Below are 18,435 nucleotides of genomic sequence, written 5' to 3' on the forward strand. Positions count from 1 at the left end.
GAGCAGCAGATACCAGAAGTTTGGCTACGAAGTTTAATTATCAAAGGTAAAAAGGGAAACGCGTGACTTGAATCACACACCTCAATCGCGGTGTGCAGCTGTGCACCGGGTGATTTTTTTTAAAGGTGTACACATGGTACTATAAAGGCACGAAAGCTGCCTCGGTGCTGTCTATACAGGTAGGGTGTACAATATGTGTGTACATCACCTGCACATTATATGCGTTATAGAGTTTGAGGGTACAATGTTTTCCTTTTTTAGCTAAAATTGCCTAATCAGCTATTTTTTTTATTATTATTTTAAATGACATCCGTCATTGATGAGTCGCCTTTTTAAATTCTCTTAATCGGCGATATCGCTCGAAGTATCGGACGTCAAAAATGCGCATCTAAAAGCTGGCTGAATAGGCTTTCACGCATCGCACATTTATAAAATAGCATCGCTGTGCTGATATTTTCACCAAGATCGTGTCCTCTTATTCTTCCATCATCACACACACAAAAAAAAAAAACACATGTATCATCATCAGCTGGACTGTACCCACTGCAGGGCGAAGGCCTCTCCCATATCCCTCCAATTAGTCCTGTACTCTGCTAGCTGCATCCACTTGACCCCTGCTAACTTCTTAACCTCATCTGCCCACCTAACTTTCTGCAGTCCCCTGCTAAGCTTTCCTTCCCTCGTAATCTAAATCCTTACCCTTAGCGACCATCGGTTATCCTCTCTTCGTACTACATGTCCTACCTATGCCCATATCTTCTTTATTTTGACTAGAATGTCATTAAGCCTAGTTATTTATTTCACCCACTGTGCATGCTTCCTATCTCTTAACGTTACACCTACACTTTTCTGTTCAACAGCACTCTGTTTTGTCCTCACCTTAAGTAGAACCCATTTCGTTAGCCTTTGCGTTCAGGCCCATAGGTGAGTACAGGTAAGAGGCAACTGTTGTATATTTTCCTCTTGCGCTATACCGGTAAGCTGCTAGTCATAATCTGCGAGTAGTTGATAAATGCACTCACCTCAATCTTATTCTCATACTTATTTCCCTTTCTTGGTTCGGACCTACGGTTACTACGGGCCCTAAGTAGACATATTCGCCTGTAACTTCCAGTGCTGTTCTACCTCTTGTATACTCATATTCCTTTCCGAGGCTGTTCAACATTACCTTGGTCTTCTGCATGTAAATTTTTAGGGCTACCTTTCTGCTTTTTCTTTCTATGTCATTAACCATTGTTTGCAATTCGTCTACTTAGCAAGGCAATGTCAATGGCGAATTAAAGATTACTGAGATATTCTCCATCTACCCTTATCCCTAACTGCTCCCATTCCAAGTCTCTGAATACTTCCTCTAAGCAAGCTGTGAATAGTACTGGGGAGATTGTGTCTCCTTGCCTAACACCTTTCTTTATGGGAATTTTGTTACTTTCTTTATGCAGAACTATGGTTGCTGTGCAGCCAATATATATTACAGCACTTTCACGTACGCCTCGTCTACTCCCTGATTTCGCAATGCCTGCATTACCGCCGATGTTTCAACTGAGTCAAATGCTTTTTCGTAATCAATGAATGCTATGTATAAGGGCTGGTTTTATTCCGAGCATTTTTCTATCACCTATGATATAGGTATGATCGATAGTAGAGTACCCTGTTCGAAAACCTTCTTGATATTTTGCTTGATTGCAGTCTAAGGTTGTCTAAAGATGAGTAAATAGGGAAAAACAAAATAATAATAACCCGGTATAGGCTTAGGCTATCAAAACAATAGGTGGTAGATGTGCGCTTAGTTTTGGCATGAGCCGACAAGGGCTAACAATTGTCCGATGCCTTCGGGCTTGGTGTATGCGGCTAATAGGCACCCCTTTGAAGATATCCAAAGCGAGCGAACTCCTCTCAAGTATCTGGGGAAAGGAAACAGTAATCATTGCATTCAAATTGAGTGTTGACAAATCTGGCGTTTCGATATTTAGCGATAGCGGGATTAGGACAGTTTCAATACAGGAATGATAAATTATGTACAGTGTAAATATTTGGAGGCGGGGATTGATAAAAAAAAAGAAAAAAAAAACAGAATACTTAATGACCCATGAACGACATATCGCAAGGCGAAATGCAAGTGGAATGCGGCTATATAATGGAACGTACGGTTGTTTCGACAATATACACGCGAAGTAATAAAAAGACTGTAGAAGGGTGTAATAGTTCCGGTGCTGAAATTTATGCAATGCTGCTCTTGAAATCTAAAACTCTGCAAAGACAACAGGGTAATATGGGCTGGCCGTTCTTTGAAGGACGGGAAGCTCAGAGAAAAACACCGTTCGAGGAAAGACTATACGAATAATGGATGAGAAGAGGTGGGCAGTCAGAGTCTTCGGGTGTTTGTGCAGTAAATACGCTGACACGCGCTGGAGGAAAAGGAACACAAAGCTTGCGACAGGCTACGCAGGCTGTCGCAAGCAGCAAGAGAAAGGAAGTTATCGCGAACATCGAATAGAGAGACCGCGAAACTGAGACTTGTTTTTCGGAGACAATGAGATCACTGCGTAAACACACAGCTAGAAAGTGAGAATTAAATCCTGGAGAAAACATTGTATGAGGATTCCAGCGTGTGCCCGTCCATTTGAGGCCAGATCAGCTTTCATTAGAACCATGCTATATAGAGGCAAGTATGAATAGGCAAATGATATCCGTGTAGTATACGGGTGCAGTGCAGAAGACAATGAGCATATTCTGGCAAACTGTTATATGTCTGAGAGCGCGTGGTAAGCTTTCGAATAGCTTTGGTGTTTTGGGACAGTGCATGCAGAATTAACGCATCATCGGTAGAGGTGAGCAAGTGTAGACTAAAGGATTATTGGCATGAGAGCAAAGCGTGAAAACTGCGCAACCTGTCATAAAAATTAATATAATTTAGCTTCGAACTTGGAAAATAGCGTGGTATCAAAAAAGGAGCAGGATAAAAGCAAAACGAGATGTGAAGGGGGAGCACAAAACAAATAAAACAGCGGTTTTGTTCGACAAGATTCACTCGCCAACACCTCGATATGCAGTGGGGATGCCAAAATTCATCTATCTATTCGTCCGTCTGTTCGCCCGTCTGTTCGTCCGTCTATTCGTCCGTCTATTCGTCCGTCTATTCGTCCGTCTGTTCGTCCGTCTGTTCGTCCGTCTGTTCGTCCGTCTGTTCGTCCGTCTGTTCGTCCGTCTGTTCGTCCGTCTGTTCGTCCGTCTGTTCGTCCGTCTGTTCGTCCGTGCGGTCATCCTTCCGTTTATCCTTCCGTTTATCCGTCCGTTTATCCTTCTGTCCATCATTCTGACCATCCTTCTGACCATCCTTCTGACCATCCTTCTGACCATCCTTCTGACCATCCTTCTGTCTATCCTTCTGTCTATCCGTGTGTCTGTCTGCTTGTATTTCATCTATCCTAATCTGTCTGTCTATCTGCTCGTCTTTCATCTATCCTAATCTGCCGTTCGTCCGTCCAAAGGCAGGTATGTTACGGCTTTCTTTGGCTTGACTAGGCGGCGGTGATGAGGCAGGGGTGCGTGTTACGCACGTTGGGAGGACCCTGAGGCGTTCTTCCCTGGCCTCTATCCAGCGTATTCCTAAACCCAAGCCATCTCTCGTGTTGTTTGTTGCGTTAGAAGTGCTTTTACGCGCCACTCGAAATAATCGTCGGGATGATCCTCATTGCACCCGCTCAATGGTAACAATCATACCTCTGTAATTAACCCTGGCTTGCTCCAGGTGAAGCTTTCCCGCAGCCTTCTTAATCTCATCCGCCTGCCTTTTTTCAACACCTGCGCACTTGTCTTCTCTTGGCGTCCTACCCTTAGGTAATGCATGGCCACGATTCGGGAACAGAGAAAGATAGAAAAGGAGGACTACAGTATTTCCCGCTCAATTTAATCCAAACGCCAGACTATTTAATCATAGCGCCATAGAATTTAATCTAGGCGCCACAGAAAATAATCCAAGCGCCAAAACATTTAATCCTGCCGCCACTGATTTTCATCTGTGCCCACTCCAACAGTTCCTGGACAGCCAAGGCCATTAAATTTATTTCATCAACCCTATAATCATACGTATCAAATAATTGGGCTTTCTGAGCGTATTAATATGAATAATGTTGTCAAGCGATTTTGGTGGGTCATGTGACAGTGTAATGTGATTTGGTGTGACATGCGCGTAAATTCGCCCATTTTTCAACTGTATCATCATGGGTGTCAAATGAAAGGGCTTTTCGAGCTTAATAAGGAGAATATAGCAGTAAAACAATTTTGCTGAGTTACATGACAGTGTAACATGATTTCTCTTGACATGCGCAATACTTTGCTTGTTTTTAACCCTATAATCATGGGTATCAAATGATCGAGCTCTCTGAGCATATTAAGATAAATAAGGTTGTAAAACGATTTTGATGAGTCATGTGACAGTGTAACGTGATTTGGTGTGACATGCGTGATAATGTGCCCATTTTTCAACGATATGATCACGAGTATCAAATGAAAGGGCTTTTAGAGCTTAATAGCGCTATTATTGCAGTAAAACGATTTTGCTGAGTTACATGACTGTGTAACATGATTTCTCTGGACATGCGCGATAACTTGCTTGTTCTTAACCCTATAATCATGGGTATCAAATGATCGAGCTCTCTGAGCCTATTAAGATGAATAAGGTTGTAAAGCGATTTTGATGAGTCATGTGACAGTGTAACGTGATTTGGTGTGACATGCGCGATAAGGCACCACTTTTTCAACAGTATCATCATGGGTATCAAATGAAAGGGCTTTTCGAGCTTAATAACGCTGTTATTGCAGTAAAACGATTTTGCTCAGTTACATGACAGTGTAACATGATTTCTCTGGACATGCGCGATAATTTTTTTCAACCCTATAATCATGGGTATCAAATCATCGGGCTTTCTGAGCGTATTGAGATGAATGTTAGTAAAGCGATTTTGATGATTCACGTGACAGTGTAACGTGATGCGTGATATTTTTAGCTTTTGGCACCCTATAGTCATGGGTTCCTAATGATTCAGATTTTTGAGAGTAATGAGGCGAATGTTTCAGTAATGAAGTTTCAGTAATTTCAGCCACGAAGCATTTAACTCAATCGTATCCGAAATTCTTTCCATGTTTGGCCAATGTATTCCTGTGGTTTCGACGCATGAAATGCCGCATGAATGCTCAATTAGGTGTCTGGACTTGCGACTGCATTTCTCTAACGAGCAGACCTGCTGGTCCTATCAGCCCAGGGGTGAGAAACCTCTCCTGCCTTTTATGCCTGCTCATACTAAACTCATTAAGAGAGGCATAGTAAGACTGTTTTCAAAATGCGCTTCAGAAGTCCTGTGAACATCATTTCCAGGATAGTTTTAGCAACCAGGTCGAGCGCCTGTCAGCCACCGGATATCCCCTGAACGTTCTGGTGTCCGTGGCCGGTTCCGCGGGCAAGAAACGAGGACGACATCACACACAGGCGGCGTCCAACAGGGAGCACAGAAGTGTGGTCGTATGCCCTACATTCATGAGGTCAGCCACCGCCTCAGAAAAGTCGCGAAACGTTCAGGGGTTGACGTCGTCTTTTCAGCGCTAATAAGTTTTCGCCCTTTGCGCGAAGGTAAACAAACCTCTGATCGCCCGTGGATGTGGGATGACTCATTCGGAACAACTCTTCCCCTGTAAAACCGGCGTCGTGTACTCCCTGCCCGTATCCTGTGAGAAGAGATACATTGGCCAGACAGGCAGCTGTCTCAACATTAGGCTTCAAGAGCACAGGAAAAACGTAAACAGCATTGCAATTTCCGGGCACCTCGCCATGCACTGCAAAAAGTGTAACCATAACGGTGATGATCCGGACAAAACCTGCTACCAACATTTCAATCGCTGCACAATTCTTGCTAGAGGACGGGATAGGATATCCAGGGAAATCGCAGAAGCGTTCGAAATCCATAGCGCAAATAAGCAATGTGTGAGTGCACCCTCCCTGTGCTTGTTGCAAAAAGAATTGGAATTTCTCAGATGCAGGGTAAATGTTTAATCCTTTTCATTATTGCCCCTCTCCGCTAATTTGTTAATCACTTTGTGCCACGATTTTAGTTTCGTGGTTTTTTACCGTTAGATTTTAATGCTCTTACTTACAATTTTGGCTATGTATATATCTGTTTTTACCGGTTTTACTTCCCGTCCCGGCTTCTTACACAGTGGTTTTATCGCTTTTAGGCTTTTCGGCCTTTCACCTTTTTTTACCCTTTTTTTATCGTTTTTATCGTTTTTACTCTTGGCCGTGACGACACTGTTTCGGTGATTGTGCAGGATCGCATTTGCCCCCCCCCCCCCCCCTCGTAGTACCTTATATATGTGTCCTGCTTCGGAATAAAATTTCAGTTGTTAGTCAGCGCCTGTGCCTTTGTCTCCGTTCCTTCGTGTTTCGTCCCGTTCCTTGCGCTGTTTAATTTTATTAGTTTCAGTAATATAGCTTTGCTGAGTTACGAGGTCATGTAGCGTGATATGGTGTAACATCCGCGATTGTTTCCCTCATTTTGAACCGTACAATCACAGGTATCAAATGAGTCGGTGCTTTGAGAGCAGAAAGATGAGTATTGGAATGAATAAATATTGCTGAAATATGAGACATTTAGACTTGACACAATTGATATCCCTTTAAATAAACACTTTTTGCAACCCTATCAGCACCAGCATCAAATGATGAATAGTCTTTTATAGCACGCCAAGGCAAATACTGCAGTAATACCTTTTTTCTGAGTGATTTGGCACAGTTACGCGGTTTGTTTTTAGATAAGCGGTAATACATCACATTCTCAATGTTATCATGATGTTTGCCAGAATCATCCACTGAGTGCAGCAAAACTATTTTGCAGTAAAGCTTTTCTGCTGAGTCATGAGACGATGTTGGGTAAATTGGTTTGACATGCGCGATCATACGCTTTTTGCATCCCTATTGCGCTTGGTGTCGAATAAATCGGCATAAAAGGCTAAAACTACAGAAAAATAATTTTGCTACATGACCTCGTAACTCACCAAACCTATATTACTGAAACATTCGCCTCATTACTGTCAAAAACCTGAATCATTTGGAACACATGACTATAGGGTGCCCAAAGCTAAAAATATCACGTATCACGTTACACTGTCTCATGACTCATCAAAATCTCTTTACAACCTTATTCATCTTAATATGCTCAGAAAGCCCGATCATTTGATACCCATGATTATAAGGTTAAAGAAACAGCAAATTATCGCGCATGTCAAGAGAAATCATGTTATACTGTTATGTAACTCGGCAAAATCGTTTTGCTGCAATATTCGCCTTATCAAGCTCAAAAAGCCCTTTTATTTGATACCCGTGATGATACTGTTGAAAAATGGACGGATTATCGCGCATGTCACACCAAATCACGTTACACTGTCACATGACTCCTCAAAATCGCTTTACAACCTTATTAATCCTAATACGCTCAGAAAGTACGATCATTTGATACCCATGAGAGTAAGGTTAAAGAAAAAGCAAATTATCGCGCATGTCAAGAGAAATCATGTTACACTGTCATGTAACTCAGCAAAATCGTTTTACTGCTATATTCGCCTTATTAAGCTCGAAAAGCGCTTTCATTTGATACCCGTGATGATACTGTTGAAAAAGTGGCGCATTATCGCGCATGTCACACGAAATCACGTTACTCTGTCACATGACTCATCAAAATCGCTTTACAACCTTATTCATCTAACACGCTCAAAAAGCTCGATCATTTGATACCCATGATTATAGGGTTAAAAACAAGCAAATTATCGCGCATGTCCAAAGAAATCATGTTACACTGTCATGTAACTCAGCAAAATTGTTTTACTGCTATATTCTCCTTATTAAGCTCGAAAATCGCTTTCATTTGATACCCGTGATGATACTGTTGAAAAAGGGATGCATTATCGTGCATGACACACCAAATCATGTTACACTGTCACATGACTCATCGAAATCGCTTTACAACCGTATTAATCTTAATACGCTCAGAAAGCCCGATCATTTGATACCCATGATTATAAGATTAAAGAAAAAGCAAATTATCGTGCATGTAAAGAGAAATCATGTTACACTGTCATGTAACTCAGCAAAATCGTTTCACTGCTATATTCGCCTTATTAAGCTCGAAAAGCCCTTTCATTTGACACCCATGATGATACAGTTGAAAAATGGGCGCATTATCGCGCATGTCACACCAAATCACATTACACTGTCACATGACCCACCAGAATCGCCTGACAGCATTATTCATATTAATACGCTCAGAAAGCCCAATTATTTTATAAGCGTGGTTATAGGGTTAATGAAATAGATTTAATGGTGTTCGCTGTCCAGGAACTGTTGGAGTGAGACCAGATTAAAATCAGTGGCGGCAGGATTAAATGTTTTGGCGCTTGGATTATTTTCTGTGGCGCCTAGATTAAATTCTATGGCGCTATGATTAAATAGTCTGGCGTTTGGATTAAATTGAGCGGGAAATACTGTAGACGCAGGCATTGCATAATCTTAGCAAACCACGCGTGCTCCCGTTGCTGTTACCGACGAACGCGAGTCGCGCACATAACGCATGAGTAGTTTCTTGCAAAGTTGATAACAGAGGCTACTGCGTGGTAGCCATAAGCAGGAACGTTCTGCAAACTAAGCACTGTTGCCATGGGCAGGCATGGCTTATACCTCACAGGAGCGATAACAGTAGAAATCCGTGGCATACTGGCGCAAGAGCGAATACAATGGCCACACTCCCATGCACTCCATCCACATCTAGCTTTTGGTGGCGGGATGGCAGCCATTATGGTAACGCGCCTCTCAATACCCAGCCGTTACTCTAAAGTGTAGGCTACAATATTAATAGAACACTAGTGTTCTCTACTTCGTTTTGTGCATCAGGTGCTGCGAAGATTTTGAGGACAGCGCTCTTGCTAGCTCAGCCTGCTTCTGTGACCAAAAATAGTGCGCTGCTTGGAGAGTGAAAAATAATAAATTGTTTGCCTGCAGGTTCAGCACAATGCGCTTGTCATCAGCTTGATTAAAGATGCTCGTATCTTTCGCGAAACGATCGAAATCTATGAATCTGTATATTGCTTTTCTCGTTTTAGTTACCACACTCGATGTCGTCACCGAGAGTAGACGTAAGCGCGAAGTGTATCAGAGGAAAGCCGTGCTTAAAGCCATTTCTGCTTCAGCGCCTGTCTCCTCTAAAGGCAGAAGCATTTAGCGCCACAAAACCAATGCGAAAGGATCCTTATATTTTTTTAGGCGGACTACTTACGTAGCCGTCGCGGTGTTGCATCTGCTGTTTTAAGCGGAGCATAGCACTCCACAGTTAATTTTTGGGCCAAATACATTATCTGTTAAAAGGTTGACACCTCTTTCTTTAACTGCAGTCACCTGATTCCTACAGGTAGCGTAGCCTAACGTCCTTCGTTACCATATGTAAATGAAACTTTCTCTCAACATAATGTACAAAATGTTATATTTCAAACTGAGTTCAATGTTGTTGAAAGACTAGTTTTTGTCTTTTGTGGGAGTGTTCTTGGGAGTACCATCGTGACCCCGTCAAGTGCTATACACCTCCTTGCCGCACTTTAACCCCCTTGTAGGGGGAGTAACTGTTTACTAAATCGATATATATATATATATATATATATATATATATATATATATATATATATATATATATATATATATATATATATATATATATATATATATATATATATATATATATAAATTATTTATTTATTTCAAATATGACATACAAATACGAGCTCTGTGTGCTTCGCTGAGTCTGCTTCTGTGTGCTCAAACTTAGATTGCAAAGCGTTTCATTATGTTTCCTGAAGAGTGCATCGCCATTTTGCGCCGAAAATATTCACTGTTATTTTTGTTTCGTTTTTCTCTATTTCAGATCAGGTGGTTTGTCTCAAGCAGCCGACATCGCATCGAATCTAAAGCCCAATGAAAGAGAGAGTGAGAGATGCCACGTATGACGGCATCACCGTTACGTAGCATAGCAGTGATATATACACATGTCTATTTAATTACCCCGTTGTTCGACATTCCAAACGCGTCTCGAAGACACTATTTGGGCTTCTCCCTTATGGCTTCCATCTATAAATGTTTTCACACCATGTTTTACGGCGGTAAAGCAAGGAAAACACTACCCCGCATTCACCAACGCGACATTCACTGGTGGTAAATCACGGGGCACAACAAGGATGCTGGACGGGAAACTTATCATTGCCTCGAGTGAAGCAGCGGGCTAAAAGATAACGTCACAAGAGGGTTTCGGCGGCCGTGAAAGGTACGCCTGATGGCGGAGATTTAATCTGTCAGCGGATTGTTTTCCTTTGTTTTGTTACATGACCAACAAGTCCAATTGTCTAAACCGCTTACAAATGCCCTCTCAATAAAAAAAAGTTTCTATATTTCACTTCACAGAAACCGCAACAGTAATATACTAGATGCGCGCGCGGGAAAAGTCGTCTTTCTGTGTAGATTCCGCCGCCGTGATAGTTGCTCTGGGATTGCTTCCAGCCGTCATTGACAGTAATAAAGGGCCACTATAGTAGAGACAACTATGCTTAAGACGCCATTTCTTGATCAGCTATGTTGCGTTTACCCGACAAAGCTCATAATTCCCGCCTGCGGTAAGGGTTGAGCCCCCGCACCCCTCCTAATGTCTGGGTATGTGCGTGGGAAGTGCACCGATCTAGGAGGTTTTCCTTGTTTGATAACTCTGACACGCGCAATCTTATCTCCTAAGATGAACTCCGACACGCGCAAGTCCTATCTCCGAACCAAAATGACGGAGTTGTCGCCACCCTAAAAGTGCAGTGTAGCGCAGTGGTTACGACGCTCGACTACTGTATCGGAGTACCGCTGGTGGCTACGTTTCGATGGAGGCGAAACGAAGAGGTGTCTGTGTGTTGTGCGATGCCAGTGCACGTTAAAGATCCCCAGGTGGTCGAAATAACTCCGTAGCCCTCCACTACCGCAACCTTTTCTCTCCTTCCACTTTCACTCTCACCTTCCTCTCTTTGCTTACGGCGCAAATATCTGCAGAAAGTGTGACTGATACTGCACCTTTAATATAAACCAATTAATTGGTGTTTGTCGAACACTTGAAGGAATGTGGTCGAGGAAACTCTCATGTGACGTTATCGGGCCGGGCCAGACAAAGCGGGTTTTCCTTCTGTACATTATTTCATTGCTCCCGTGTCCTTCATGCACACACACCCGCACACGCCGACACACGCGCGCACACGCACGGCGACACACAGACACGCACATACACACACCTTTTCTTCCCCTTCAACATGTGAAATCGGTGGAGCGTGTACAACTCAAACCGTCCTCTTTTCTAAACGCATCTGTGTGCATCGAAGAGTATATATATGTATACACAAGACACGGGGTGCGTGTCTGGCCGAGGAGTTTTTCTTCCGCCAGGGCGTCGTCGTATTGTTGACTGCGCTCTCTTAATATATACAGTGGCTGTTTTCTCTGTTTTTATTGTCGCCATTACTGTTGTTTGTTGTTCTCATTACGGACCTGTAACCGCGCTACAGCGCGGTTTTCGCCAACCACGTCTCACGCCTCGATCGAAGTCTTCTTTCCCTCTTCGTCGTCGTCCAAGGTCGCAGAGGCGTTTCTATTTCGACGCTGGCGTGACGCCTGTGCTGTTGCTGGACGAAGCCGCTAGTTGGCGGTCGTATTTTTGTACGCTGAATGGGATTAAAAAGAAAACACGAAAATGCGTGAGAGTACGTGCTTGTTTTGTGCGTCTGTTCTTGAAGCGACCCTGACGTCTCTGCTAATTAGCAGGAACATTGGCGTTATAGCTCGTGCAAACTTTTGCAAGTGTGTGTATGTGTGTATGTCTGGGTTTTCAGGAAAGCTGGCCCCGTGTATGAACCTCTATCGGAAGAAGAATGTTTTACGTCAAACTTCGACCATCAAGAAGGCATGCGATTACCTTTGGACAAGTGACTTGTAACTATTATTTCGTTCGGTTCGGTAGTTAGAAATATAAAGTCGCTTCTCGTTTACAGCGTATTGTTTCAGGGATAATACGAAAAATTCTATTTTGAGTGCGCCGCACGCACGCGAGTCATCTTTTTACTGCTGATCGAATAATACTGTAATCAACGGTCGAAGCATAGTTCGAGGTATTGCGCGATAGCGCATACAGCTCGCTCGGTCAAAAAGGAGTCACCGTTGTCGTAACCAAAAATGAAAAAAAAAATCGGAAAAAATACACAGGCGATTTCGTTTAAAATTGTGACAACCGTTCTTGTGTAGCATTCAGGATATCATTCCGGATCGTGTGCTGTGCGATTTAAGAGCACGTAAAGATTACTCCGGAGCCCTTCACTATGGCACCCCTTCCCTTACGTCGCGGTTCAGGTGTCCACAGAACAAGTGCGACATATACTGCGGCTTTTCTTTCCTGTGAACCTATTATTATTTCGTGCGGTTTGTTGGGTTAATCTGCTATAGCGTGCCCCAATAAATCGAATCATTCACATATATACCTCCAATTGTATGCCGTTAATTGTAAGTGTAGGTGTCCACCGAGAAGTGAGTCGGATGCCGCATCTTTTCCCCAAAACCCAAACCGACTAAAGGCGGAACTTTTTCCAAACTCTGTGCCAGTCTGTCAATGACCTAATTTCCCGAAATGAAAAGGCGCTGTTAAAGACGCTTCTACCCTCAAGCGCATTGTGGTCTGTAACAACAGTGAAATATCGTCCAAATAAGTAAGGACGAAATTTAGCAACGGCCCACACGAGAGCAAGGAATTCACGCTCAGTAATGGAATAATATATCGTCCTGGGTCGGATAGGAGACGACGTTCATATCGATAACTCGGTAATGACTCTGCCGCTGAGCAAAGTTTGCTGCATTGCCATGGCCACTTGCGTCGGTGCGTATAGTTCTGTCGGAGCGGACGGGCAGAAATGGTGATGTGGTGAGTGCGGCAATAAGTGCTCAGAAAGCATAGGTCTGGTCCGGGCCTCAGCATAAGTGCACGGCCATGTTCAAACGGTGAGAGGACGGGCGATTACTGCAAAGTTGAGCACGAACAGACTAAAATAGGAGCACAAATCGATGAAACTTCGGACGTCAAACGCAGAACTAGGAGCTGGGAATGAACTGACCGCGCGGACTTTATCTGGGTCGGGCTGGACGCCGTAAGTATTGACCAAGTGGCCAAGAATCTTAATTTCGTGGTGACCGAAGCGGTTTGGAGTTGAGCTGAACGCCATCTCGGCAGAAAATGGCGAAGATTGTAGAAAGACGATCCAATTGGCTTTCAAAAGTGGACGAAAAAAACAATAACATTGTCTAAGTAACAAAGGCAAGTTGTTCACTTCATACCCCGAAGCTACGAGTCCATCACCCGTTCGAATGTCGCAGGAGGATTACAAAGGGCAAGTGGCACCACCTTGAACTGGTAGAGGCCATCAGGGGTGATGAGCGCTATTTTCTCTCGGTCGCGTTCGTCGACAGTAATCTGCCAGTAGCCCAAACGTAGCTCAATCGATGAACAGTGCTTAGCTCCGTGTAAAGTCGAGGGCATCGTCTATTCTAGGGAGAGGATAGACGTCTTTCTTGGTTGTCTTATTGAGGCGGTGGTAATCAACGCAAAAATGCCATGTGTTGTATTTCTTTTTAACAAGAGCCACGGGAGATGCCCATGGGCTACTCGAAGGTTCGATGATGTCGTTGGCCAGCATCTTGTCGACCTCGCTTTGTACTACTTGACGTTCTGAATGGGACACACGGTATGGACGCTAGTGGACAGGACCGGCGTAGCTGGTAGCTATGCGGTGAGTAACGGCTGTTATCTGACTCGACGGACGGCGACCAATGTCGAAGATATCGTTGTAAGTAAGCAGAAGGCTGTGCAGATCTCGTGCGAGATCGTGTGGTAGATCTGCCGCAATCATTTCAGAGATGACACCAGAACTGGAGCTGGACTGAGCGGCGCCATAGGAACTTCAGACGGACGCTTATGCTTGAGAACAGGCACTGTGCATTCGCTCAGCGAGGACAGTTCAGTAAGTGCAATGCCTTCAGGTAGAACCTGTGGTGATACGCTGAAGTTGAGGACAGAGTGGCTTGATTTTGATAGACATTGACGATGAGATGAGCAAGTGCAACATTACGCTGCAGAACGACATCAGTGGCAGGGCGGGCAAGATAGTCCTCGTCAGGAACGGCTGGATAGGGCACTAAAGGGTCGTAGACGGCAGCTTCCGGTGGCAGGCGACAGCATGGGGCAGAGCGAATGTGAGATAGGCTTGATAGGTCCTCAGAGCAGATAGGCAGTTGGAGGCGCAGAACACCAGCAGAACAGTCGATGACGGCGGAATGAGCAGATAAGAAGTCGAGCCCAAGAATTACACATTGAGGACAGCTGTGCAGAACGCTGAAAAGGACAGAAGTATGGTGATCGACAACACTCGGGTCGTACACATGCCGACTACGGCGGCACAACTTCCGTCGGCTACGCGGACGGTGTATGTCGCAGCTGGGGTCATTACTTTCTTTAGGCGACGACGAAAAGAGGTGCTCATAACAGATACTTGGGCACCAGTGTCAATAAGGGCAGGAACTGAAACACCATCCACGGAAATAATGTTACTTTGGACAGGAGAGGGCGGTAGAGGATTTGCAGTCCGAGTCGAGAATGCAGCGTCACCTCCGGGAGCTGCATTTCTAGTTTCCCGCGAAGTGGCCGGTGTAGGAAGGTGATGAGCTGCGGCGAAGAACAGGAGAGCGGGAGCGACGGGTTGGCGGGGATGGTGAGCGACTTCGGGGTGGTGCGGCGGGCACTTGGTCGGATGCTTGAGATGGAAAATTCGATGCATAATGTCGTACCTATTGTTGAAGAAGCGGGGTACTGAGTGCCAACGGCTTGCATTATGGCAGTGGCGGGAGATATGGCCCACACAATGACAAAAAAAAAAAAAAAACAAAAAAAAACAAATGGGATGATCATGAGGAGTGCGCCAGTCCTCTGGTTGTTGAGAGCCGTATCGACGATAGAAATTATTCCGGGGAGTGGTAGCGGCAATAGCAGGAGGTTCTGAAATAGTGCGGTGTTCGGCCATGGTTTGGCCTATGGAGGTCCCCAGGTTAGCAATCTCTTGACGGATGGCTTCTTTATCAAGGAAACTGTGGCAGCGTAGTTAGAAGGTACTGGAGGAGCAGGGGGAATCATGGGTGCCAGTGCCTCTAATTCTCGGCGCACGATGCGGGTGAAGTTATCTGTTGCAGACGGCTGCCTTAAAGTCGCTGAATCAGCGCAGGTGGAACTAGCAGCGGCACAAAACGAGGACCTCTTGTATGTAGACCACGCATGGTTTCGTGGCCGTTTGTGCGCGTGACGCCAGGCCTTTCTTGGCGGCAAGCAGGTTCCCAATGGGCTTACCAAAGAGATCATGCATCTTCTGTTCACAAATTTGCCATGAAGTTAGTTCTGGCTCGTGTGTTACGTACCACCTGAGCGCCGTGCCAGTCAAAAAGAAGATAAGGTTGGCTACCATCAGAGTGGCATCCCACCAATTATTTGCTCTGGCGTGCTCAAACAGGTAGAGCCAGTCGTCTAAGTCGACGTTGTGGTCACTATCACAGAATGGGCCAGGGTCGCAGAGCTGTACCATGGCGACGGCTTGTGGGGTCATTGGAGAGAATGCGCTGCTAGGTCGGCGGCAATGGGCATGTTGATCGGTGCAATGTGGCGACCACTGCGGAGATCCAGCGTGGGGTAGAGGGATCGAGCTGCAGCCTCCACCAAAATGTTACGGAGGACCTTGATATGGTCAGTGAACCCAGTCCGCCTTATCTACCACAGCGAGAAATACACTACCACCCAGTAAATGCGCACACTTTGGCGTCGTCGTCTCTCAGACCAATTCCTTAATTCTTCTTCGTCACAATATCAGCAGCTTAACCTGATGGAATTATCATTTCATTCAACACCATGGGCGGGAGCAGATGAAATAACATGGAGGAAGGAAACAACTTAGGAGAGGACCTTGCCATTCCCAATGCATTGAAGAAAGTGTGGCGGAAGTGACGTCAAAATTTAGGGTTAGCCAAGTCGGTCCATTAGCAATGGCGACGCTGTTGCTATGAAAACTCGGGCCACTAGCAACAGCGCTGCTAAGGGCCCTAGGTACCTGAGCGTCGAGGAGAAAGAGAATGCGGAGGGTAAAGGAGGAGGTATAGAGGACTAGAGACGTTGCAGCGTCCGGTCGCGGCGCGGCTGCGCCGGCTTCAAAAAAATGACGTCAGGGCCTCTCCTAAGCTTTCCTTCCTCCATGTGAAATAACTTCGCTAAGCCTACAACGCTAGTTTTAGCCGGAGGGTCCCGTGGACATACTATATTTTCAGGTTATGTTAATTATACTCCTGGTTATATATAAAGGTTTCCGTGTGCGTGACGCAGGCTTATCGGTTTGGCTTCGCTTTCATGAAAGCGGAGAATTTTATAATTTCAAGTTATTTATTAATTGTTAAGTTCTTGAAATTAAGTATACCAGCTCCCTTGCAGTCATTCGAGATAACCCCTTCAGTTCTAGCTATAATAGGATACAACGTTAAAAGAAACAGCAGTTGCTAACTAAATGTCATAGTACGGGGCATATATTATTCCGCTAAACAGTAAAAGAAATAAGCTTTTAAATGGGACTATATCAAAGAACCCAGAGGCATCGGATATATTGACCTGGTAATTTGGTCTGATGCCTATAGCTTTTTGTTTAGGTGACCGATCCTTTCAGTCACAAAAGAGTATAATGTATATGGTGGTTAATTGGTTTCTATCTGGAGAATCCCAATTTTTCTTTTAATTGGGGTTTTAAAGACAGTGTTGTGGTTTCTACGAGCGGGCGCGGCCGCGCAAAATGCAGCCGCGGAAATCCCGAATCCAACAGCGTGAAAATATTGTGAGCCTTCCGTCTCAACTTAGCCTTCTTTCACAATATGAATAATTTTCATGTATTTCCCATAATTTATGATACGTCCAAACAGTAAACTGCTAGCCCTACCGGTAGGATTAAATTTGTGCGTTCTCAACGCTATGCTGAAATGATCGATGGAGTCGTTTTCAGTTTTGCTCTTTTTTATATTGCTATTATATCCACATTCATCTAAAGAAGGTAACTTTAATTATGCTTTAATCGCATTTTTAATAATTATTTTCTTTGTGCATTTATACCCTGAAATTTGGATCACTGACGAAAACTCGCAAGTTTTATCGTATGTTTTCAAAGTGGTAATTGTAGGATAATATTCCAGATGATACTTGTTACCATTATCCAAATTGTAATTTAAAATCTTCAAGAGATAAGCCTGCGCGGTACTGTAGAATGCTCCTCCCAGCTAAACCGCGGAACGCTCGCAGCTCAAATTTCGCACAGAAATGACATTTGGTCATTAATATTTTTAATATCATTTTTTTTTTTTGGAGTACTTGCCTAATTCGATCAGAGGCTAGATATTCGTATCGTATTCGGCGGCGGCGAAGCAAGAGAAGCCGCTGCCCCGCTGCTGGCATCGGAAGCACTAATCTTGAGATGTTTCGCCCAACTCTGTCACGGCAGAAGTAGCAGAAAGAGACGCAATAGATGGTCGTAAACAGACAAGATATGGCGCATCCGATGCCAGTGCTGGGGCAGCGGCTTCTCTTCCTTCGCCGCCGCTGAATACGATAATAACATCTGGCTTTTTCTGATTGAATTAGACAAGTACTGCAAACAAATTTGGTATTAAAAATATTAGTGACGAAATGCCATTCCTGTGCGAAATTTGAGCGGCGAGGATTCCGCAGTTTAGCGGGAAAAGCATTCCACGGCTCGTTAAACGGCAACTCCGGAGGTTTTTCCACATTCAAATATCCTGGTAAAATTTTACTGTAGGTTGTCCTCTATGCCTAGATGCAATCTACCAAATCCCCGCAACACAATTTTAAGGTGTGCAGTTTTCGTAGCTTCAGTAGAGAAAATTTCAGCGGGCAACACCGAGTTTGTGACGTCACAAACAGTACACCCTCTTTACTGTGTAATTTAATCGACGTTCGTCCATGTTCTGGCAATCAGGCGGCTCCAAAGCAGAAAACTGGTGCCACCACCAGATAAGCGTCCGAACAACAAAGAGGCGACCGCATGGCGGCGTTTACAGGCAGGGAATTACATCCACCCGGTCTGGGCCTATCGTGTCCAGAAAGATGAGCGACAGGACGATAAATGCAAGCAAAATGGGGAGAGAGGGACCCTCAACCACGTAATTTGGGAATGCGCTAGCTCCCCAGGGGCTGGGAAACCCTTCTGCGGAGCGAGGACACAACTCTTCATAACTCTTCAGAAGCAAGC

General features: G+C 44.5%; 1 protein-coding gene across 2 annotated transcripts in view; it reads left to right on the top strand.

Annotated features, from left to right (window-relative positions):
• LOC146182035 (phospholipid phosphatase 3-like) overlaps window positions 1–11,809 on the top strand; it is a 53,207-nt gene extending 41,398 nt beyond the window's left edge. For both annotated transcript variants that reach the window (XM_084577034.1, XM_084577035.1), the window contains exon 7: window positions 9,957–11,809. In XM_084577034.1, coding sequence (XP_084433160.1) covers window positions 9,957–10,010 — 54 coding nt within the window. In that variant the 3' untranslated portion in view covers window positions 10,011–11,809. The remainder of the gene's footprint in view (window positions 1–9,956) is intronic.
• The last annotated feature ends 6,626 nt before the right edge of the window (window positions 11,810–18,435 follow it).

This window comes from Amblyomma maculatum, chromosome 8 (assembly GCF_055883805.1).
Source record: "Amblyomma maculatum isolate TAMU_Amacu chromosome 8, ASM5588380v1, whole genome shotgun sequence".
Taxonomy (NCBI): Eukaryota; Metazoa; Arthropoda; class Arachnida; order Ixodida; family Ixodidae; genus Amblyomma; species Amblyomma maculatum.